This window comes from Mesocricetus auratus, unplaced genomic scaffold, assembly GCF_017639785.1.
Source record: "Mesocricetus auratus isolate SY011 unplaced genomic scaffold, BCM_Maur_2.0 Super-Scaffold_100007, whole genome shotgun sequence".
NCBI classification, from domain to species: Eukaryota; Metazoa; Chordata; class Mammalia; order Rodentia; family Cricetidae; genus Mesocricetus; species Mesocricetus auratus.
This window is the reverse complement of record NW_024429191.1, coordinates 90,819,227-90,843,953: the sequence shown is the minus strand read 5'-3', so window position 1 is coordinate 90,843,953 and position 24,727 is coordinate 90,819,227. Positions and strand designations below refer to the sequence as shown.

General features: G+C 52.9%; 1 protein-coding gene across 3 annotated transcripts; it reads left to right on the top strand.

Annotated features, from left to right (window-relative positions):
- On the top strand, positions 1-24,003 carry Cdc42ep4 (CDC42 effector protein 4). Of its 3 annotated transcripts, none has more exons than XM_021227115.2 (2): positions 1-21; positions 21,173-24,003. In XM_021227115.2, exon 2 carries the CDS (start codon positions 21,256-21,258, stop codon positions 22,324-22,326), a length of 1,071 nt encoding a protein of 356 aa, XP_021082774.1. In that variant the 5' UTR covers positions 1-21; positions 21,173-21,255; the 3' UTR covers positions 22,327-24,003. The 3 variants fall into 3 exon arrangements, with proteins under 3 accessions (XP_021082774.1, XP_012968941.1, XP_012968942.1); XM_013113487.3 differs by lacking the exon at positions 1-21 and adding an exon at positions 402-554; XM_013113488.3 differs by lacking the exon at positions 1-21 and adding an exon at positions 1,022-1,542.
- The last annotated feature ends 724 nt before the right edge of the window (positions 24,004-24,727 follow it).

The window sequence follows — 24,727 nt, the reverse complement described above, 5'->3', positions numbered from 1 at the left end:
GCTCCCGCTCGTGTCCCCCTGGTACTGCAGGGAGTTGGTGAGGGCGCGAGGGACGCCTCCTGGGCTGGTGGGGAGTAGGTTCCTTACCATTGTTCAAAACCGGAGGAGCCTACAGAGGGCCTTCTCTTGGGCCCTGGGGAGGGGATGCGCTCCTGGTTCTGCGAAGCCCAAATCTGGTTACGCGCCAGAGCACAGAGGAGCATGGTGGGGGGACAACTCCTCGGAGCAGGACCAGCTTCGGCTACCCCACAAGGAGCTGGGGCGGGGAGGAGGAGGGAGGGAGTCTCGGGCTTTTAGATTTGAACCCGGGAAGCCGAACAGCCAGGCTGAGTTCCGGGACAGCCATTGGCTGCTGCAGCGGCGTGACATAAGCGCGGAGGGCTGGGAGGAGCCAGGGAGGGGAGTGTCCCAGCGCCTAGCACACCCGGAGCCCGGGGAGCCAGAGGAAACAAACGCAGGCGCTGCCATGGGTCTCCGGTCCTGCCGAGGCGCCAAGCACACAGAGGGAAGCGCACGGCCGTGCGGGGCCCGCGCCCGAGGAGTTGGGGACCGAGGTAGGGCGGTGGGCACCCGCTTGTGGCCCTGCAGCCGCGCAAGGCCTGGGTAGGCTTGAAATCCCTGGTCGCGTGGAGAGGATAGAAAGACCCCCCGGGGATGGGGAAGACCAGGGAGTAGGACAGACGCGCGCGCACACACACACAAACACACCCCTCTGCGCCCTAGCGGGGGTAGGCATGGCTTTGGGGCCAGGGGCGTCTTGGGTGTCCGGGACCCAGAGCCACACGCCGTGTCCCAGAAAATCGCAGTGTGCGGAGGAGGGGGGGGTGACAACAGGGCTCAGCGTCGCCAGGACTCGCGAATCTGCTCCGGGTGGGGTGAGTGGGAAGGTTTTAAAGGTCCACCCCCTCGCGTAGGAATGGGGTGTGTGTTGCCGTGGGCCAGGCGCACAATAATCGCGGTCACCCCGAGGGGGGCGTGTTCGCGCGGAGTTCTCCATGAATTAGCAGCCGAGTTCTTGGGTCGTGGCCGAGGGGTGTCCGCGCGCTCTCCCGCTGGCACAGGCCCCGTGTCGCCCGGCCCGGGAGAAAGGAGGGCAGGAGCCGACTGGAAGGCGATCGCCCAGCGAACAACTACTACCCCCCCTCCTCCCGGCCCGCTCAAGCTCTTCCCTCCCCCCGCCCCGCCCGCCTCCCTCGGAAGACTTGGAGGCCAAGGCCGCCAAGAGGCGCAGGCTCCTGGCGGCGGGGTGGGGCTGCCCGAGATGGCCGCCCCTTCTGCCACCCCGGACGAGGCTTCACGCCGGGGCCCTGCGTGCGCGCCGGGTGCTCCCCGAGCACCGCGCTCGAGCCTTGTTCGGGGGCGGGTAGGTAGCGGTTGGTTAATGATTTAACCGTTCGCTCCGGACGTTGAAGCTTCGATCCTGGTCTCTGGCTCCTCCCCGTTCCTGGAGCGCCCCCAGCCGGGGAGGGGAACAAATCTGCCCTCCAGTGTCTGGTGTCGCCTGCGGGAGCTGCCTGTTAGGGGTCCCCCTGACTGCTGTGGGTGAGTGTCCCAGACTGGAGAAGGGTGGTTGGCGGTTGAACTTCCTGGGAGCAGACCGTAGGGACTTGGCGTTGAGTGTGTGCCTGAGGGGGGAGGGGCGCTTCCTCGCTGTTAACTCAAACCAGGTTCCTTGTGTTTGTTTGCCCAATGAAATACTGCGGCCTGGGCTTCGGAAGTTTTCTTTTTCTCCCAGGGAGAATGAAGAGGAAATACAATGCTTTCTCTTTTCTTCTTGGCTGGGGATTTCTACCCCTTCCAACACCCTCACCGCTTGCAATCTGACCGGCTCTCACGTCCCTCTCCGGGCCCACAGCTCCCATTCTTTGCCCAGGTAGTTGAGCCGTAGAATGGGGAAAAGAGTCCTTGTGGGCGTCTCTTTCCTTTGAAGCCTCCTGTCAACTCTCTGTGGGAGAGCATGGGGTACTTCCCATCCTTACCCCCCAGCGGCCATCTGGACCAGAGACCTGCGGAGCGTAAACAATGAGAGGCCCCTGGCAGGGGGCCCTCTGCCCGGCCACTTCTTTGCCCTGTCTGGGTTTCCAGTAAGGCCTGCTGCAGCTCCTCCCGCCCCTTTCCGAGGCCAGGCTGGAGGAGGGGACCACCAGTGGGATAGAGTGGATTTTAAAGAACAAAGGACAGGGCCCACAGCGGGGGGGAACTCTGCTACAGGTTTCTCCCAGAACTTGGAAAGGGGGGTAGGGGGGATGGCGTGCTGGATCAGAGCCAGGCCTCAGGGCAGCCCAAGGGCAGTTGGCAATAATGAGGGCATCCACTAGAGTCCTGGGAGTTGCCATCGTGTTGGGTAGCTAGGACCGTGCTGAGTGTGGGGGTGCCACGTGCTACCAGCTCTCGTCAGCTGGTATGTGACTACTGATTAAAGTGCTTTATCTCCTCGGGACTGGGACTTTGCCCCTCAACTATTCCCCACCAGTGGGGAACCTTGGGAGATACGGAGGGGAGCTCCTCAGGGGGTCCTGGGGACCTGCCTTTGGGGGGGGCTTGAGGGAGCTGGTGTGTGCTAAGGTGAGCCTGCTCCCAAGCAGTGGTGATTTGAGGGTGTCTCAGCCCCCACGGGTGCTTTTGCAGAGTTCCCAGGGTCCCTTGGTGATTGAGGTCCAGCAGCTCGTGCTCTGTGAGCATGCCTTGCGTTTTGTGGGGTGTCTGCCTTTAGTCAGCCCTCCTCCCCCCTTCAGTTTGTCGCTCACGGCTCAAGCATGCCAGCTCTCAGTTTTTGTTCCAAGCCCTATGTGTGTGCCCAGCCCGTCTTCGAAACTGACGGTCCAAGCTTCCGAAGTTGACAGCCCAAGCGTCCGACGTCGCAAGCAGAGGGAGGGTTTCCTCCGTGGGGCAGTGGTCCCGCGGGTGATGTGATGTTGACCTCTAAGGGAATCCTAGACCCTCCCTTCAGAGCTTTCCAGGAGGGCCCCAAGTTGCCTCTGGTTCAGGGCCACCCACCCTTCCCCGACTCATTTTCTGTGGCCAGGACAGGCTGTGCCCAGCTGTGGTAGGAGAGGTGTTTGATGTTGGTGTCTCCTTCTCTTCCTTTCTCCCTGCCTCCCCCCCCCTTCCCTTGAAGTTTGGATGGAATTGGCAGAGGGAGGAGGTCCTCAGCCAACATCCCGGATGGCCATGGAGTAACAACTCCAGCTGTTCTGGTTAGGACATCCCACAGACAACACTTAGGCATTTGCCCCTGTTGGTGGGAGGGAGGAGTTTGTCCCGCAGAAGAACAGAGGAGTTGGCCTGATGCCATCCATTAGGCTGGGGACTGGAGAGGGGTTGAGCAATCTCACCCTGGGAGTTGAGCATGGACTCCGAGCTGCGCTTAGGTCTTGTGACTTCAGGACTAGAGACTTTTCCTGAGCCTGGGGAGAAAGGACCAAGTCCCAGGGCCAAGGGGACACTTGGAGCTGTAGAAGTCCCTTGACTGTCGCTGACTCCGGCTACTATTTCTGAAGTGCCTGGTTCAGCCCTCTCTGGGCAGGGCCTGGGACAGTCATTCAGGGAGGGACAGGACAGTGGCTAAAAGTAGCCCTGCCTACTTGCCTGATGGAGAAAGTTCAACCATTAGCTTCCCACGTTCCTACTCGCAGTGAAGCCCCAGCGTACAGTGGGCCTCCTGGAGCCTTGGGCTTCCTTCCAGCCTTGGAGCACAGAACCCTTCCCTGCACCCGGGCATCGCAGTTCTGCACTGGGCTCAGTGCCCAGAGGACAGCGCTGGCCCGCTAGCACACCGCCTCCTTTACCCGAGACTGGTGGTCTCTGCCCCACCTTGCCAAGCTGGGGTAGGGTGTCCCCTTAGTCTGAGGTGAAAACAGTTGGGCGATGTCATGTGTGCACACCTAGTGTTCTCACCCTGTCCTTAATCCTAGGACCAGGGGGAGAGAGACCCTTGTATGTCTTGGTGCTCAGTCACCACCCTCTGCTTTGGCTATCGAGGTGTCAGATGATGCCAGATGAAGCCACCCCAGCTCCAGTTTTAGGTTTTCCTAGATGTGACAAGGAAGCCAGGTCTTATGTACCAACTTCTCTCCAACCCCATCACTTCCTCTCCACTTGCTCTGCAAGAACCCCACCAACACCCAGTATAAGCCTCTCCTTTCTTCAGGATGTTGCCGAGACCCTGAAGCATCAGAAAGGGGACCCTTGGAGAGGAAGAACTTGGAAGGAGCAGAGAGGCCAGTGGTACCCTGTGTGGAGGACTCTTGGGAAGAGTCTGGGAGGGCCAGAGATTCAGGCTGCTCTCTGCGGGGTCAGGCACATCTTCCCCTTTGAAGTTCTGGGTCAAAGGCAGGGCTCCCTAGCTGCTGGGTGGCAGTACCAAGTGAGAATGGACTCTGTACCCTGGCTTCAGGGGTCAGCTCCATGCGGCACCCTGGAGTCTATTTGGTTAGGCATGTGCAGGTGTGGATCCTGTTTGAACTCATTATTAGCCCAAGTGTTGCCGAGCATGCTGGTACCCCACATCTACAGGCGTGGGGGTGCCAGCTGAGAGAGCACATCTCAGCGTCGTTTTCCTGTCATCTGTTGAATGGTGTCACCTCTTACACAGTGTTGTGCCGAATACTTCATGTGTTTAATCTTATTACATCTTCACCTTAATGCAGGTCGCTTTGAAAGCTATGGGGAAACTGAGGCACAGATAGCAAGCTCAATGTTGTGAGCTAGATTATTATCTGGGGACTCTGACAGCCTTTATCCCAAGCTCCAGAGTCAGGAATAGAAGATCACCATCTTGCTTGGGATTTCTCTGGAGACCCCACAGTATCCTTGTATTTTCCACTCAACGGAGTAGCGTTCCTAGGAGGAGTGAAGTGAAACTGAGCCCCGCCTGGGGTGGATGGGGTTTCAAGTGCAGCCGCCTCCTTCTGAGATGAGACGGGGAGGGAGCAGAAGAGCTGTCCTGCACAGGGACAGCTCACTTCCTACCGGATACCCTTTCCTCTCCCGTCACTGGTGGTAAGGTTGTTGGGTGGCAGACTCCTGGAAGCCCACGTTTCCAGGAAGGGTCCTGTAAACAAGTGAAGCTGCCGGATGTCCTTGGGTCACTAGTTCTGCGTCTTCTTGGCTCCTTGGTCAGTTGTCGTTTCCGGTCTCTCCCAGGCCCTGGATCCTCTCTCTTCCCTTGTGGGCAGTTCATATTCCCAGACCATGGGTGAGGGAAGCCTTTTTCCTTCACACCCCCCCTTGCCCTCCCACCAGCTTCCTTCCCTTGGTTCAAGGCAAAGGGCTCTGCAATGAGGACAGAGTGGATGAGGTCATTCTCAGCTCACAAGGGCTCCCAGAATGCACCCCTGCCTCACCGTCTGTTCCTCAGGACTGGTTGAGTTTCTCTGAAATAGTAAATTAAAAAAAAAAGTGGTGCCCAGACTGGGGATACTTTTTAAAAGAATCGTTTAATTATGCGTTAGCCTGCATGTATGAATGTTCACGTGTGTGAATTGCCTGCAATGGGAGCCTGATCCCCTGGAGTTAGAGTGACGCATCTCCATTTGCTTGCTGGGTACCAAACTCTGGGCCTCTGCATGAGCACAAATATTTTTTAACTACTGTGCCATCTGTCTAGCTCCTGAAATACTAAACACGTGTGCGTGCACACACACACACACTCTCTCTCTCTCTCACACACACACACACACACACACACACACACACACACACACACGCTGGGGAGGGGCCTGTGACACTGTGGGGATGACCAGGCACTGTTGTGTGCTCAATGCTCTCCTTCCACCATGTAGACTCCGCTCTGGCCATCAAGCTTGGTGACAAGTACCTTCACGGGTTTGAGCCATCTTGTTGGTCTTGGGGAGATTTTTTTTTTGACCAGAAATTGTCTGTGAAGCTGTAGGCTTCCTATGGGTGTTCAGCGCCTGTAGTCCCCATCACTTCAAGACTTGGGTCTCAACTGTGATTATGAGTCCCTCAGCATCTCCAGTATGCTTTACTTCAGAGTGGAAAACACCAGAGTTGTCTGAATTCTCCTCTCAGCTCCGTCCTTAGGAGCTGTGTGATTTGGGTGACTTCTTTGGGCTCTCTGAGTCTCCACTTTCTTATCTACGAGATGGAAACACTGGTGTTGAACCGTGCAGTATTAGGTGTCTTAGATGCTCAGCACAGGGACCTTAAGAAGTAAAAACAATGAGAACGCAGTGTCTAGGACCTGGAGGGTCTTCTCTGCTTCATACTTGTGTGACCTGTAAGTAGTCTGGGGAGAGGACCACCTTGTACAGGGTCTGGCTGTGTCCCTGAGGTTAGGGAGCATCTCACATCCTAGATGTCGGTTGATCATACCAACACTGGGAGGCATCATCCAAACCACTCCTGATTCCAAAGTAGACTACCATCCCTCCTTTTTTTTTTTTTTTTTTTTTTTTTTGGTTTTTGGTTTTTGGTTTTTTTCGAGACAGGGTTTCTCTGTGGCTTTGGAGGCTGTCCTGGAACTCGCTCGGTAGACCAGGCTGGTCTCGAACTCACAGTGATCCGCCTGCCTCTGCCTCCCGAGTGCTGGGATTAAAGGTGTGCGCCACCAACGCCCGGCTGGAGTTGTTTATTCTTATACACTGTTAAGGACTGCAAATTTGCGGAGGGACGAGGTAGCACACACCTATAATGCCAGTACTCCCAGCACCAGCAGAGGCGGGGCTATCTGTATGCTGGACATGATGCAGAATCTCTAACTCCACTGGAGAATGTGACAGTTAAGGACAGTAACTGTGGGTCAGTGATGTTGATGGGAACACAATGCTGGGAGCTGAGGGCAGCTCAGGTAGGACAGACACATGCTCAGCATGTGAGGCCCTGGCTTCCATGCTCACTTCTGAATGCCACTCCTACTGCCCCCAGGAAAGGGGCGATATGAGGCCAGTCATGCACATAACCTTAACTTTCTATGAGCATTTGCTTCGTTGTGTTGTTTTTCGAGCCAGGGTTTCTCTGGGTAGCCCTCGCTGTTCTGGAACTCTCTATAGACCAGGCTGTCCTGGAACTCCTCTACCTCCCAAATGCTGGGATTAATGGTATGCGTCACCACTGCCCTGCTCATCATGCTTTTCCAATGGCCATATTTTTAAAACTTTTTTAAAAGGTGAATTTTTAAATTAACCCAGCACACCCAAAATACTGCCATTTCCGCACATTCCATGAAATGTTTCAGTGGTGGGACCGGGAAAACGGCTCAGCGTGAGGAATGCTTGCTTTTTCAGAGGACTCAGTTTGATTGCTAGAATCCACAACGGGCAGCTTACAGATAACTGCAGTTCTAGCTCTAGGGGATCTGATTCCTCTTCTGGCTTCTGTGGACACACTCTCGCACATGCCTGCGCGTGCATGTGCACGTGCACACACGCACACACCACACACAAATAAAAAATAAGTGGATATGGTGAGGTGCACCTTTAATGAAGCTTGGGAGGCAGAGACAGGCTGCTCTCTGAGTTCAAAGCCAGCCAGTTCTGTGTGGTGTGTTGTAGGCCAGCCACAGCTACATATGAAGGCCCCATCCCAAATAAATACATAAATATACTTACAAAAATTACCTGTGGTGTATTTTATGTTCGTTAAGATACAAAAGCTTCAGCCGGTTGGTGGTGGCACACACCTTTAATCCCAGCACTCGGGTGACAGAGGCAGGCGGATCTCTGTGAGTTGGAATCCAACCTGTCTACAGACAGAATGAGTTCCAGGCCCGCCAGAGCTGTATCCCCGAGAAACCGTCTTGAAAAGAAAGATAGAAAAGCTTCAAAATCCACCCTGTCTCTCACACTGATAGCTCACTGTAGTCTGGATGAGAAAGTTTATAAATATTTGATCAGTGTTTGGATTTCATAAAATTTACACTCAGAGTCACACACTCTCAGATTTTCCTGTAAAGGAACCAAACACCCGATTTAAAACTTAAAATAATTTAAATTAGATATTAGAAATGTGTTTCCCGAGTCATACTAGCCACCACAACGTAAGCACTTGGTGGCCCGTCCTGGCTGGTGGCTAACATGTTGAGTGACTAGGTGTAGGATGTCTTAGGGTTACCAGGTGCAAATGCTCTGTTGTCGGCTGTAGTGACCCTCTCATGAAGTGGTGACAGTTGTTGCAGATTTTCTCTCCCCTCCCCTCTTGTCCTTTGAGGTCAACTCTTGTTTTGTTGACCTGGAACTTGGATTCCTCCTGTCCCAGGCTTCCCAGAGCCAGGATGACCGGTGGACAATGTCCAGCCCTTCCTTATTCTGAGATACAGGCGGAAGAATAAATAGGTTAGAAAAGCCAAGATAGCTTTAGAGGAAAGAGTTGAAGGAGGGCTCTTCCCTGCTGGATACTCATCTGTGGAACTCCAGATCTGTGTTAGAAACAAGCAGAAGGAAGAGAAAAGCTCTTGTGGAAGCCAGCCCTCAGCTGTGCACGATCGGGAAGAGGTTCATCTCTGATAAAGCCCCATTCGGTTACTTTCCGCCCATATTGACAACAACACTGGTTTCATAAGAGTTCAGGAAAAATACTGTTCTTTGTTGCTGTTACTTTTTCCTACTTTTGATATTTTGTTTGTGTTATGTTTTGCCTACACAGTTATCTGCACCATGTGTGCGCATTGCCCAGGGTGGCTCGGGAATGCGAGGTACAGACATTTCTGGGCTGTCATGTGGTTGCTGGGAACTGAAGCCAGGTCCTCTGGAAGAACAGCCAGTACTCTTAACCCCCAGCCATCTCTCCAGCCCTTTCTCTGTGGTTTGTTGTTGTTTTGGTTTTTTTTTTCCCCCAAGGTTTCTCTGTGTAGCAGCTCTGACTTCCTGAAACTCAATCTGTAGGCCAGGCTGGCCTCGAACTCACAGAGATCCGCCTGTCTCTGCCTCCCGATTGCGCCACCACCCAGCTTGTTTTGTTTGTTTGGTTTTTCAGAAGGGGTCTCACTTTGGTTCTGGCTGGCCGAACGAAACTCACCATGTAGACCAAGTTGTGACGAAGTCAAAAAGATCTGGCACCACACCCAGATTTTTTTTAAAGAGAAAACAAACATAAGCCAAATAGCATAAATGTACCTCAGGCTAGCCTAGAACTCACTAGGGTCTGTACTGCCTCAATCTTCCTGCATGAACCTTAGTGCTGAGATTGCAGGTGTGAACCACCAGCCCTGGGTAACTTTGTTGGTTTTGTTTTGGGGGGGGAGGGGTTAGAGCAGGGTTTCTCTGTGGCTTTGGAGACTGCCACTAGCTCTTGTAGACCAGGCTGGTCTCGATTCACAGAGATCTGCCTGCCTCTGCCTCCCGAGTGCTGGGATTAAAGGTGCAGCCACCACCCAGCCCCTTGGTAACTTTGTTGCTTCTGTTTGTTTTTACTGTTATTTGTTATATTTATTTTACATAATACTATTTATTGCGGTGGTGTGTGTATGTGCTAAACAAACGGGGTGTACATTCTATCACTGAGCTGTGGCTTGACTTAATGTTGAAAGAGGTCCTTGACTATCGTGTGCCTGGGTTACCTTGCATTTATAATAAATGATGTTATATACTTCACTGTGGTCCTCCTGCCTCACAGTGAGGAGCTGGGGTCACAGCCCGTGCCTCCAGGCCTGGCACTTGCCTGTTACTGGTCCCCCCGTTAGTGACTGGGATAAGGGTCACAGACATCTGCACTTTGCTTTGTTTCTTTGGGGAGGTCTTGTTTTGTTTCCTGGGAGTAGTCTGCGCTGCATATACCCATACTTTTAGCTTTTTTCCCCCTTGGGAGTAGAAGTCTTTGATTGGTGAGATGAAAGCCAGAAGACACCGATCAGCTTGAACCACATGCAAATGAGGCACTTGGCAAAACATAAATCACCATAATGTAAATAGGCATATGATAAGTTTGCCAAAATATTTGCAGAATATGTCTAAGATTTAAAGAGCCAGGCAAGTCCATTGGAAAACGGGAAAGGCCTTCCTGCCAATAGCAGGATGGGCAAGAAGCTTAACACTCATACTTAGTAACCAAAGACATGCAGACCTCAAGTTCGTATTTTAAATTTCAGCTCAGTGAAAGCCTGGTGTGGTACATACTTGGTATTGCAGCCATTGGGGGGCAGAAGCAGGAGGATAGCCGAAAGTCTGAGGCCAGCCTGTTTGTTCCAGGCCAGTCAGGGCTGCATAGTGAGTAGTGAGATCCTATCTCAAAGAGGAAGCAGAAGCCAGGCAGTGCTTGGTGGTGCACACCTTTAATCCCAGCACCAGGGAGGCAGAGGCAGGTGGATCCCAGTTCAAGGCCAGCCTGGTCTACAGAGTGAGTTTCAGAACAGCCATTGCAACACAGAGAAACCCTGTCTTGTCAACAAAACCAGAAGCAAAAAAAGGAAACTAGAGACTGGGAGAAACAAACAGAGGGGAGGAGGCGCAGGTGCCTAATGTTGGGTACTGTCGCCCTGTGTTGCTGGGACCGGAACATAACATGGCATCCTGAAAATGGAATGACAATAAGAAACAGAAGTGATTTTTCCCACCAGTCTTACAGAAAGAATCAAAAGCTGCCCTTTTGGGGATAAAAATAGACGTTACAGAGTCTAACCAAAGAACAAAACATTTGTGAGAGACTGACTGGACGGACACTTAGGGTGTTAGGACTGTATTTGAAGTGGCAAGTAGCACAGGAGTGCCTTCAGTGCCAGAAGGAACAAAGGCTGGCTTTCTTCCTTGTCCACACGCAGGGCAAGGTCCTGCCTGTGTGAAGGGACCAGGGGGAAATACACAAATCTGCACTGCCCTGTAGTGTGTGAGCTTTGAAGTCAAGGCTTCGTTATACTTTTAGTATATTTCTCTTAATTGTATGCGTGAAAATGCACGCATGTGGGGTGCAGGTGCCCACGGAGGCCAGAGACACGCGGCCCCCGGAGCTGGGGTCACAGGCCGTGCTGAGCCTCTGATGCAGACACTGCAGACAGAATCTGGGTGCTCTCAAGAGCACTCGCATGTCCTTAACCCCCAAACCTCCTGTCTCGCTAGCCCCTCCACTGTTGCTTTTCTTTTCTTAAAATAGGGGTTCTCTGGGGCACAGCTCTGGCTGTCCTGGAACTCTGAATCCCAGGCTGGCTTCAGAGCTGGGATTAAAGGCGTGTGCCACCACCGCCCAGCTAATAAATATAAAATCTTTAAAAAGTATATAACAGCCTATAGAGAAGTGGCAGAAAACGGGCATTGGGAAGATTATCTGGTGTGGAGGACTCTTTTGCTTGCCTGATTCACTCTGTGGTTCCTGTCCTGGCTGACTTACTGCTGCCCATCTCCAGCGTTCTGCTGTGCGCCCCCCCCCCCTCACTTTCCCCCACCAGGGATGGCCAGGCCCTGTGCATCCCCGTGCAGCTGAGGAAAACATGGAGTGATGCCTGGGGCCTCAATCACTTTCCCTTCCAGGAAGGAGCCATCAAAGAAAGGATGTTTGTCTCTCAGAAGCAGGATGTGCCCTGGCTGGGCTTGGGCAGTGTTGGCCTCTGGGAAAGGTGGAGTAAATGCCTAGATCTGAGAATAGAGAGCAGGCTTGGGTCAGGGTTCCTCCTTGGGATCAGCATTGGGTCCGGGCTTCCTTGGGAAAATTTTGAAGCTAGACCTTGCGCTGACCCCATTGCTAAGTACCCAGGGGATACCTGACCTGGGCTTCTGGTGGGTCCCTCCTGCTGTCTTCTCTGTAGGCCTTTGGGAGGCACAGGATTGAGCTGTTCCTAGGGGCAAAGCTCTAATTGGGGAGTTGGTAGAGTGGATTCTGATCCCAGTCATATTCCGTAAACCCATGCTCCTCGGCCCCTCCAATCATGTGTGTGACAGTCCCGTGAATTGTTTCAGAAGCTTTGAGGAGTGAGGACATTTCACCTGCCGGAGCCTTCCTGCACGGTTGTGTTGAGGTGCAGGAGTGTCTGTTCTCCCCACCCTGGTGCCAGACACACAGAAGGTACCCAGGAAAGGAATAGTTACAGCCGTAATTTCTCTGCTCACGGTCAGTTGAAAGGAGCGCCCTTGAGTGACCCCTGCCCTTTGCTGTTTCCCCTGTCTCACAGCATGGGGGTGGCTAAGCTGGGGCTGTGGGAGGAGCAAAAGCTGGGCTTTCACCTGCCTGGTGTGTCTCTTGACCGGATCCCAATGTCTGTCGGGTGGGCGTGGTTGTTACCAGCTACCTGCTTGGCCAAGAAGAATGCTTGAGCACCCGGAAGCAGCTGCTGGGGGATGGGAGGTGTGTGTGTGGGGGGGAGAGGAGTACAGCTATTTAATCTGGCTCAGAGCAAATGGATCTGTAGGTACAGATTTATGTCTTTATTTTGTGGGTATTTTGCTTTATTTGTGTGGCTGTTTTGCTTGGGTGCTTGTCAGTGCACTCTGCCTGTAGAGCCTGGAAGAGAGAGAGCATCAGCTTCCCTGGGCTGCAGTTACAGATGTGAACAGCCGTGTGGGTGCTGGGAATTGAACCGGGCCCTCCAGACAAGCCAACAGCGCTCTTAACTGCTGAGCCATCTCTCCAGCACCCAGATGTTTGTTTTCTAGATTGCCTACTCTTACCCTCAGACACTTAGCACAAAATGTGAATCTTGGGAGTGACCTGGGGGAGGAGGGAGGGACAGATGTCAGTGGGAGAGAGAGAGAGAGAGGAGAGAGAGAGAGAGAGCCCTTGTTGATGTCTTATTCTTGCAGATGCTGAGCCTAACAATGGAGAGATTTAAGCTGTTTTGAAATTAAAGTCTTTTCCTTAAGCCTTTGATGCTTTGGAATTTATTATTATTATTATTTAAAGCAGCTTCACCACACTAAAGGGAATTTTTTGGAAGGAGAAGCTGAGGAAATAGTTCAGTTGGTAAAGTAGAAGAGCAAAGACCTGAGATTGACCCCTGGGAGCCATGTTTAAGGGTGTGCGTGCGTGTGTGCGCGCGCGTGTGTGTGTGTGCGCGTGGGTGTGCGCGTGGGTGTGCGCGTGGGTGTGCGCGTGGGTGTGCGCGTGCATGCGTGTAAACGTCTTCCTTTGTAGTGTGCCATAGCACAGATATGCCCGTGCACACATAAAATTATACACATAGACACAAGCGCACAAGTGCTCGCATCAGGAAACTTCATTTTTGTCTTTTTAATTTTTTGAAACAGGGTTTCTCTATGTAGCTTTGGAGGCTGTCCTGAACTCGCTCTGTAGAGCAGGCTGGCCTCAAACTCACAGAGATCCGCCTGCCTCTGCCTCCCGAGTGCTGGGATTAAAGGTGTGCGCCACCACTGCCTGGCTACTTTTTTTGGTACAGAATGTCAATGTAAAGACCAGGCTGGCCTGGAACTCACAGAGAGCCACTTACCCCTGCCTTCCAAAGCTGGGATTAAAGGCTCACACCTCCACACCTGGCCTTAGGCAGTTTTCCTCTTGTGACCAACCTGTTACCTTGGTTCCCTGTGTCCCTCCAGTCTGTTTCAGTGACTTCCTGTCCGAGCAGAGTTGGCTGGATGTGTCCCCTGTGCCATGTGCTGCTGCCTGCTGTTTGGGGAACTGACTATGTGACTGCGTGGCCTCTGGACAAATGCCCCACCCTGTCCCCCCATGGTTTCGTGACAGTCCTTGGGCCTAATGCTTCCTCATTTCCTCAGCCCGCCCCTCACCCCTTACTGCTATGCAACTGCTTGGTGAGTATTTGTGCATTTAGGACTTTTTCTTCCTTTGACACAGTTCCATGGGGTCCATTTCCAGATGTGGAGGTGGCCGAATTACTCTCTCCCTGCCTCAGCTCCTCAGCTCCCCCTCAGTTGCGGGGGCCATCGGCCACCCTGTCCTAAGGTCATTAGGATGTGAGTAGTTCTTGGGATCTGGTGTTGTGGTTCTCCCTGCTTTGTAGAAATGTGCGTCCCCCCTCCCCCCATACCCCTTTTTTCACTCTTCTGTTGGCAAGTTGATTGAAGACACAGGAAGGTCTGACCTTGCTCTGGCAGTAATCCAATTGTGGGTGTTACTTGGGGAAAACTTGCAGATTGTCAGACATAGGAACCCTAGTGCCACCTGGGTCTCTACATTCCATGGCGTTTGGCAAGTCACCTGTCCTCCCCGTCCCCTTTGTGGACCGGATCACCTCTGTAACCCCGGGGAACTATATTTTAGCACCCACTCCTACCTCTGGGCTATGTGACAAAATCCCGTAGTGTGAGGGAAGGACGTACCAGAACCATCACAGCTGTCCTTTGGTGTCTACAGCAGATTGAGTCCAGGTCCCCCTGGAATACCAAAGTCCACAGATGTTCAAGTCCCTTACATGAGGCAGCCTAATATTTGTGCATGTCTCATGGGACTCTTAACCTCTAGATTTCCACAATACAAATGTGATGTGTATGCTGTGGAAATGTTTGTATTACATTGTTTAGAGGATAAAGGTGGTTGGGGTTGCACGTGGTCAGTGTTTGTGTGTGTAGTAGGAGGGTTGCGCTCACTTGGGCGTACAGTAGACCAGTGTCTTCCTTCATCGTTTCTCCACCTTTAAAAAAACTTTTATTATTAGTGTAGTAGTCTGTACATGTCTCGGTATTTGATGGTTGCTTGGGTGGGAGGGGGCATGCACTTGACATAGTGAGTGTATCTGAGGTCAGAAGACTGCGTTGTGGAGCTGGTCCTCTCCTCCCATGTTTCCATGGGTTCCGAGGATTGGATTAAGGTGGTCAGGCTTGTGCAGTAGGTGCTTTCCTGCTGAGCCATCTTGTTGTAGATGTATGAGTGTTTGGTGTGCATATATGAATGTGTACCATCTGCATGCCTGGTGCCTGCACAGACAGCTGTGAGGCGCCGTGTGGGTGCTGGGAATCAATCCCAGCCATCCCAGCCAGTGCTATTGACCACTGAGCCATCGCTCCAGCCCCTACCTTACTGTTCAAGACAGGATCTCACTGAGCCTGGCTGATCCTCGTGCACAGCAGATGCCTTACTTTCTCCACTGAGTCCTTCCCTGGCCTGCTTCTGAGCACTTTTGTTTTGACTGGGAAATGCACAGATTTAGAAGGTTAGCAGTCTATTGATTTTATTTTCTTAAAAGACAAACTAAATGGTTGGCAGTTTGCACATACCCTATGTGCGGAGCTGAGCGTGGTAACACATGCCTTTCACCATAGCACATGGGAGGCAGAGGCAGGCTATCTCTGAGTTCAAGGCCAGCCTAGTCTAGAGTGAGTTCCAGGACAACCAGGACTGCATAGTGAGAAGACCCTGCCTTGAAAAAATCAAAAACAAAACAAGAATTGGGTACACATATGTACACATAAAGAACACTTCAGGTTGTGCCTCTGTTTTAGCAGATGGAATCTGGAGAAGGAATTAAAACTTGACTTCAACCTGTGGTCTATAGCATTCCCTTCTCTCAAAGCTTGATTCCTTTCCCACCCAGGTATTTTAGAGATGGTTGTCATGGCTGGGTGGGGGTCATGACGTCATGACGGTAACCATTCCTTCCCCAGCTTTTATTTCTTGGAATCGTGACTATTTGTCCTTAAGTCAGTACATCCCAAGCTTCTTGTACAAACAGCAGACTTTGAGATACCAGATCCCCTGCAGCCAAAAATCCCGCACAGACCCCTTAGAAGTCCTCCTCTTTAAGAGTGTATGGCAAAGCCTCCACAGCTCTGCTGTCCCTCAGCCCTGGCCTCTCCCTGTCTTTGCTTCATAAAGGCTAATGAGTGTTCCAGAGAACACCAGATCTTTCTCTGCTGACAAAAGCCAGAGCTGCTAGCCTCTCCGAGAGGTGTGGCCTGTGGCAGGCTGGTTTTCTTGCCCCTGAGAGATGTAAGGAAGCACCGGACATTTGAACACTTCATCTTTGGACAGAGTTAAGTTCTGCCTAGAGGCAGGTAGAGCCTTGTCCCTGTGGGGAAAGGCATGACTCATCACTGGGAAAGGATGCCTGGAGTCCTCATAGAGGTTGCCCTTTGATCCACCATGGGACCATCATCAACTCCTGTTGGCCATGACTCAGAACCCCTCCCAAGATGTCTTACCCTGCATCCTCTCCAGCCACTCTTTTTTTTTTTTTTTTTTTTTTTTTTTGGTTTTTTTGAGACAGGGTTTCTCTGTGGCTTTGGAGGCTGTCCTGGAACTCCCTTGGTAGTCCAGGCTGGTCTTGAATTTACAGAGATCCACCTGCCTCTGCCTCCCGAGTGCTGGGATTAAAGGCTCCAGCCACTCTTTTGTCTTGCCTCCTCCTTGCCTTAAACTCTAGAAAAAAAATGTCTGGACTGAAAATTTGTTTCCCTTCCCCCATGACTTCCAGGTTCAATGCCACCAGGAACTCCCAAGGTTGTTGGTTTATATTCAACACCAAGGACAAAACTCACCTGGCCTGTCCTCTGACCATGTGGATTGTCATTCTGTCCTTTAACCAATGCCTGTGTGTCCCACCTTGGGGCCTTTACACATGCCGTGGTTTCCATCTGCCCAGCTTTGACTTGGCTGCCCCAGCACCCCATGCGCCCTTGTTGCACACACACCCTCCCCACTCTCCATCTCTGTGTCTAAGGAATGATAACGTGCTGCTCTCACTGATCATCCATCCCTCAGTGTTTATGGGTGATTGGTTCTGGGACCACTTCGAATATCCAAATCCCAGATGAGCTCTTTGTCTAAAAGTACATGGTTTGCATATAACCCGTGTCTTTGTCCTTCAAGTAGACTTTGGGTTCCTTGTACACACACAAAACAGGTGGGAATGGTTGATAGAGTTGTACTATCTTGTTTACAGTAATTATAAGGGATATCTGTGCATGTTTGGTGTTGCCGTAGATTTTTCCCCCCTGGAAAAGGTTTTCAAACTGTGGTTGGCTCAGTCTTCGGGTGCAGAAGGAACACTGGCTGCATGTATTGTGGGGGGTCTGCAATAACACAGTAAGTGAATGAGTGAGCAAATGCATGAATGGTAAATGAAACTTCTTAGAGCCAATCCACCCGAGCTAAGGACTAAAGTTACTGTGCTCAGTGACCTCTTCTATCTGGCCACATTGCCTGGAGCTTGTTTGAGACAGAAAACCGGGAAATGACTGACAGAGGGTGTGGCTGCCCTTGGCAGTAGTGGTGGGCTTCAAAGCCTGTGTAACTCTGTATATTGACTTGCAGATGGGGAGGGGTTGCAGAAGTGTAACTCTGGCTCTTGTCTAGGCCTGGGATGCCAAGGGGTAGGCTACTCCCTAGACATTTAGAGTGGGGTACATTGGTGCTGCCAGAGCTGTTTGTCAGTTTGCTGACCAGTCTGGGAGGGGACTTCTCACCCACCGTTCATCCTGCCAGGGAGAGTGGTGATAGGTCCAGACAAGGACTTGCTGTGTTCCTGGATCTGAGCTGTGTGTGGGGTTGGTAGTTGGGCTTGTTTGTTGATGGTGTCCTTGGGGAAAGTGCTGGTTCCAAAAACCCTTGCCCTCCAAGGCTCAAGAAGACTAGGGAGCATTGCAAGGCCAGTTTCCCTTGTCTACCCAGGAAAGTGGGATGTGGCCTCCGGGTGGGATGGCGTGTCCACCTGGTTTCATGGGACAGCCTGTTTTAGGCACTTCCCCAGAGCTGAGTCATGGTGTTTAGCAACACTCCTCCAAAAGCCACAGGCCCTGTGGTCCAATCCCTTTCAGAAGTGAGATGAGGCCTCCAGGACCAGCCCCAGGCAGGCCCTCACCGTCTGCTTCCCCCTAATGTCTCTAACCACCTCCTCAGTCCCAAACCCTGTCTGTCAGAAGCTTGGGTGACTCGCTGTTGCTTGGGTCCTTGAAGCCAGCAACTTGTTGGCTGAGTCGTCATTGACCCTAACTAAAACCTACCGCGTGCTCTGTGTCATATGTGCTCCACTCTGAGACTCTACAGGACAAGGCCTCATCTCACCCAGACTGCTGGGATGGCAGGGGAATCGGGGACTCTAAGGACTCTCTTGCTCGATACTGAAAATAGTTTATCCCAAGCCTCACAGCCTGTGCTCAGCCTCCGGAGCAAGATCACAGGAAGTAGGTGGCATTGCGTAGACCTGTTGTTGTTTTTCAGGAGGCACAGAAGAGGCACACAGTCTGGACTAGGATGGTGGGGTGTCACACTGATTTTCACTAAGTGTCCCTACTCTCCTTGTTTCTACAGCCCTACCAGCAAAGTAGTGTTGAGGACGGGGATGGCCAATGGGATGATGAAGCCGTCCCCCTTCCCTCTGTTATGGTCTGGATACTTGGTTCCTCTGGGTGACTGGGGGGTGGCATCTCTGTAGAATCCTGGGCTGCTGGGCCTTCCGGTCCCCCACCTTTTCTTTCCGATGGGCAACTACAGTGTGACTAAGCTTGAGGGGGATTCCTAGACTCACAGTGAAACCTTTTCACAAATCAGTGTGGCCTTGGGTGCCCTCCTGACTCTACCTTGCTCTCCTGTTCCTGTTACCTGTTTTCATTTTTGCCTCCTAGGGAATTAGGGACTGGGCAGGGCCATTTCAAATGCCATGCCTGGAGATTGGTGGGGTGGCGGATGCTACAGGTATTCTAACAGCAGAGACCAGGTGTACTGTGAGTGATCTGCCACCCCTCAGCTTAAAAAAAAAAAGACTGTTCCCCAAACATCTCCAGGTCACCCTAGAACAATACAACTGTTTTTAGATGGCAGAAGACACCCTCCTCTAGGCCTCCTGGGCAAGTGGTAGGGAAGGCAGGCCATTGGTGATGGGCAGCGAGCAGAGCTCTTATACAGGCCCGAGAATCAGGAGAGAGCCTCAGCAGGTGCCCACCCTTGGCTGGCACTGCTCACCGGGGTGTGAACCTGGCTGAGTCACCACCTCAGTGACCCTGCTTTCTCATCCGAAAGATGGAAGAGCCTGGGTGTCCCTTCCAGCGGTGTGGGAGTCGAGCATGCTGTATGTTCAACCGGCAGCAGAGAAACCAGAGAGGTTGCCGTCATAATGACATAGGCTATGCCTCCTTTTCTTCTTCTTTTTTTCCTTTCCTTTCTGATTGGGGTGTGGGGAGCTGGAGAGACGGCTCAGTGGTTAAGAGCACTGGCTGTTCTTCCAGAGGACCCAGGTTTGATTTCCGGTACCCACATGGTGGCTCACAGCTGTAACTCTAGTTGCAGGGGATACAATGCCCTCTTCTGGCCTCCATGGGCACTGCATGCACATAGTACACATACACAGCACATACATACACCTCACACACTTAGAAAAATGTGTGTGACACACACATCACACCACAGCCCACCTGTGAAGATTAAAGGAACCTCCATCTAACCCCCCCCACCTTGTTTGAGGCAGGGTCTCTTGGTAACTACTGTGTAGGCCAGGCTAGGGAGCCTCCGGGTGTCTGTGGATTCTCTGCCTCCCAACTCTCTGTAGGTGGAAGGATGCAGATAAATGTAGCTTTACATAGGTTCTGAGGATCCAAACTCAGGTCCTCACACTCGAGTGGCAAGCAATTTACCCACTGAGCCATTTATTTTCCTAGCCCTAAAGAGGGTTTTCCTCAAAATTTGACTCAGGCTTCTCCCTGACTCCACACTGGTCTCCTGTACAGTGATCTGTCTTCCCTTGTATTTGCTGTGAGACCAGCAGTGTGATTGCTTGGGAGTTGCTCTCACTGGTGGGGGTGGCCAGCAGACTGGCTGTTTGACATAGACTGACAGGATGAAGGGGAAGATGCAGAGGCCATAGAGAAGTCAAGCTAGGAGCCCAGAGGCTGTACTGTGATCTGAAAGGGGAGAGATACTGGGGACTGCATGGGGTTGGGGTGGTGGCTGCCACACTTTAAATGTTTGGAGTTCAGCTGTGTGACATGGTGGTGCTGGACAAGATTTAGAACCAAGACCTGTTGGAACCCTCTGGAAGCTCGTAGCCTGGCAGGAAGGTTAGAGTCCAGTTGGTGGGGACAGGTGCCTGGGAGGAGAGGGGGCATTCAGAATGCTGTGAGAGGCAGGTGGCCTGGAGGACTAGCTCTGGCTGTGGGGGCCTTCCTGGGGCAGCATTGTCCCCCCCCCTTGAGGTTGTTGGGGCACCCGATGGCGGGGTGTTGGAAGAGGACACCTTGTATCAAATGCAAGAGTGGGGTGCGAGCAAGGGAAGGGTAGCTGGCTGGCCGGCAGTGACATCAAGGAGGGCAGCAGAGACGGTCCTGGGAGGTTTAGGTTTGCAGGAAGAGGAGTGTTTGTTACTGTGCTCAGGCTTTTTGCTTTTTTTCCCCTGGGGCGGGGTTTGTTTGTTTAGCTAAGAGAATGAGAGTGAGAGGAACGGATTGGTGCCTGCGGGAAGACCAGTTAAGCAGGAGTTGGGATGGGTGGTCTGGGTGGCCAGACATGGGGCACCCGAAGCAGCGGAAGCCTGCCAGGCCTCACTGAGCCCTGCAGTGGGATAGGTGGGCCCCGGGTGAGACCTCGCTGTCAGCAGACTGGAGAGGACAGGCATCCGGGCACCCAGCTCCGTCTCTCGCTATCCTACCCGGCTGTGCTAGGCACACAGGGCTTGGCTTGGCACTAAACTTTGCTTGCCAGAGTCTGTGCCCTGAGATCTCCCTGTGTTGTCCTCTGGGTTTCTAGTTAATCACCCAGGGTCCTGCATCTAGAGTCCCACCTCCCTCCGGCTCGGGGCCTCACGGTGATGTCACCGGCAGGGATCTTTACGTAGTGGCACTCCACGAGAGCTGGAAGGCCACGAGCTGGTTCTGTGGGTTCCGGCATCCCCGCCCCAATTCTGATTCAGAAAGAGAGCCGGGCTGGCCAGCCACCCACATGTGTAGAAGTGACTAGCAACAAGCATCTGGGCCTGGCCTGGCCATTGTGTTCTCCCTGACTCAGGCTGAGGTGTCCACCAACTGCACAGGGATCCAGGTTAGACTGCAGTAAGCTCTTGCCTGCAGACCAGCTGTCCAGAACCTACTTGCCATTTACGGTGTTCCGTTCCTACAGCATTATAGCTTAGGCAGGGAGGGTTGGGGGTGTGGGACTTGGGGTGATTATTTCCCCCTTAGGCGTCAAAACATGTCTCTGGTACCAAACTCTAGCCCAATTTATAAATATCCCATGTTTGGAGGCATGGGGGAAGACATGGCCAAGTTAGTTCACTGCTGGTAGTTTTCCAGTAGTTTTGATGGGCAATCGGGGGTTAAATGATGGTCTTTGGTGGGTGGACATTGTGAAGCTAGTCTGTATTAACCCTTTGCCTCCTGTTCTCTGCCCACAGCCCTCTGATTGCCCTGTCTACCCTTTGCACCTGCTGGACTGCCTGTTGCCTTGCAAGCGTCTGCCCCCATCCCGGCCGGCACCATGCCTATCCTGAAGCAGCTGGTGTCCAGTTCTGTGCACTCCAAGCGCCGCTCGAGAGTGGATCTCACGGCGGAGATGATCAGTGCCCCTCTGGGTGACTTCCGCCACACCATGCACGTGGGCCGGGCTGGAGATGCCTTTGGGGATACCTCCTTCCTCAACAGCAAGGCAGGTGAGGCTGACGGTGAGTCCCTGGATGAGCAGGCCTCGACGTCTTCCAAACGCAGCCTCCTGTCCCGGAAGTTCCGGGGCAGTAAACGGTCACAGTCCGTGACCCGAGGGGACCGGGAGCAGAGAGACATGCTGGGCTCCCTGCGGGACTCAGCCCTGTTTGTCAAGAATGCCATGTCCCTGCCTCAGCTCAATGAGAAGGAAGCCACCGAGAAGGGCTCCAGCAAGCTACCTAAGAGCCTGTCGTCCAGCCCTGTGAAGAAGGTAGATGCTGGAGACACTGGCCAGGAGACAGGCTCAGGGGAAATGGATCCTCGTCGGAATGGGGCCACAGGCCCCCACTCTCCTGACCCACTCCTTGATGAGCAGGCCTTTGGGGACCTGACAGATCTGCCCATTGTGCCCAAGGCCAGCTATGGGCTGAAACACGCTGAGTCTATCATGTCATTCCACATCGACCTGGGGCCCTCCATGCTGGGTGACGTCCTCAGCATCATGGACAAGGATGAGTGGGACCCAGAGGAGGAAGAGGGTGGTGGTTACCATGACAAAGAAGGCCCCAGCAGCACGGTCCAGGCTCCCCCTTTGCTGGAGGTAGCTCCTCCAATAGGAAGACAGGAAAGCAAGGCCAGCTCGGACCAGGCCTCCATGCTGCCCCCACATGCTCTGGAAGATGACAGGTGGGCCGTGGCAGCCCCCAGCCCCAGCTCAGCACGCAGCGTGGGCAGCTACACCACACGGGACAGCAGTTCCCTGTCCAGCTGCACCTCGGGCGTCCTGGAGGAACGCAGCCCAGCTTTCCGAGGCCCAGACAGGGCCCGGGCTGCCGCCCCAAGACAACCAGACAAGGAATTCTCCTTCATGGATGAGGAGGAGGAGGAAGATGAAATCCGAGTTTGAGGCTGGACAGAAAAGTTGACAGTAGCTTCCACAACTCTGGGCTGCATCCTTTCCCTGCTGCTGCCTTCACTATGACCTTTGACCTTCCTATATAGGTGCAGTTTCTAGCCTCATTGGAGTAGACTCTGGGCCTCACGGATTGGGGTGCCGGGGAGGTAGCATGGGTACTGATGGCCTGACTCTGACCTGCTCTTCCTGCACTGCAGCAGCCTGGGACAGAGCTGTGTCCCCGCAGGAATCCATTCTCCTCTCTCTGGGCTGGGCCCCTTGCTTCCAGCCTGGCCTCAGTTGGATGCCAGATGTTAGTTTGTATTCCTACAGCAATGTCAGGGCAGCCAGGGGTGGCCTTCTCTGAAAGGTCATGGACGCTTTTTTTCACCTGGTGTCTAGAACCTACCAGGGAGGTATGTGCAGCAGGAGGCGGGTGACCACACATCCGGGCTCTTCTTTCTCCACCCCTGGCTCCTCACTGGAAACCTGGTGCTCTTTGGGTTCAGTCGGAGCAGGGGACAGCCTCAACCGATACACTAAATGCAGTGCTTCCCAGGGGCCAGGACGGTGGGGGACAGAAGGAACTCCCCCAGCCCCCAGCTTCTCGTGTTTTCAAGAAGGGGCCCTTCCTTGGTGACACTAGGAACAGGAAGGGCTGTCTCTGCCCTACGGGTGCATTTGTTTGTTGTTGTTACATGTTTAAACCTGAGTAGAGCTACCAGGAGAATATAATCCTGTTAGCGAGATTGTCTTGCTGGCACCGGGACTGTTGGCTTACTCAAATCTGGGTGCACAGACCCTGTCCAGGTCAAACTGTGGGGGGACAGCCGCCACCAGTCTTTGTCCCTGAACTCCACTTCCGTAGCTGTTAACAGCTGAACGAAGACTATGTAGGAAAGTTCTGGAAAATGATGGTTAAATAATGCATTGTTCGCGGAGTGTGAGCTGTGTTTTTGAGTGGGTGTTTTCCTCCCCCTGCCCTGCTCTGTGGGGGACAGTGTCGTGTACTTCCATCCTCAGCCTCTCCCAACTGCCCAGATGAGGACTCGGGTGGGCTAAGAGCCAGGCTGAGCAAGACCATATTCAATTTGAATTCCAGGTTAACAAAAGTGGGTTTTGTTTGCTTTTTGAGACACGGTCTCCCTCTGTAGCCCAAGCTGGCCTCAAATTCGCAGCAGAGCCTCTCTTACCCTAGAAGCTGAGGTTACAGGTATGCACCAGCAGACCTGGCTGTTTGTTTGTCTGAAATCTGTTTTGCTCAGCTCCTGTAACTCTACCCAGAACATGAGTAGAAGCAGGAGCCAGAGTCCCAGGGGTGGTGGTTCATTACTTTTCTGTGCTGGGAACAGGCTGGCCCACCTCCTGATCCAGCATAACCAGTGGGAATCTGGGGAGAGAGCAAGCTAAATTACAATAGGATTCTGGCCAGATGAGGGTGGTGGCCTGCCCTGGGCTGCTCTGCTTCCAAACTCCTCCCAGATCCTGACCCGGAAACACTCAAGGACTCCTGACTGGTGCTCCTATGTAGGTGGGCATTGACAGAGACACAGACAGAACTAACTGTGCCTCTGGCCAGCAGCACACACACCCCTCCTGATCTACCCGGTCAGCTCTCAACTCTAAACTTTGTATTTTTTCCATGACATTGATAAAGCAGTAAGAAAACATTAAAATTTCCTCCTAACACCCCTGGTGTCTTTCTTGTCTCCTTCCTGAGGTCTTATTTCAGGGTGCGGGGAAGCAGCGGGACACACCGATTCCATAGAAGACATGGGAGAACGGGCAGTGAATGCCTGTGCTCAGCTCACTCTCCTTTTTATCCAGCCTAGGAACCCTACGCTGGGAATGGTGCCACCCGTAGTGGGTGGGTTAATACTGAAAGAAACCCTGTCTGTCTGTCTGCCTGTCTCACTCACTCTCACACGCACACCCAGAGTGCCTTCTCCCAGGCGATTCTTGATCTCCTCAAGTTGACCATTGAGATGAACTATTACAGTCATCCAGGGGCTCCTGGCCTCGTGAGTTTCCTGCTTGGGGCCACCCCACCTTGAGGCCTTTTGGGGGGACAAATCCTCACACGCCTCTCAGCTTGCGCAGGCCCTGCAGTTCTCACTGCTGTGTACCAGTTGGGGGCCCCTTTGCCACTGTTCCTTGGCCCTTTTTTTTTTTTTTTTTTTTTTTTTGGTTTTACGAGACAGGGTTTCTCTGTATTGTTTTGGAGGCTGTCGGTCCAGCCTGGCCTCGAACTCACAGAGATCCGCCTGCCTCTGCCTCCCGAGTGCTGGGATTAAAGGTGTGCGCCACCGCCCGGCTCCCCCTTGGCCCTTTCTATAAAGTGGAAACGCTACTGCTGCTCTTGAGGGGTGGGGTGGAGCCTATAGCATGGAGTTTAATCAGGGTTTATTCCCTG

Bases quoted from the DNA above. Each gene is read 5' to 3' on its own strand.
- Cdc42ep4 (XM_021227115.2), top strand. From the start codon at position 21,256: ATGCCTATCCTGAAGCAGCTGGTGTCCAGTTCTGTGCACTCCAAGCGC.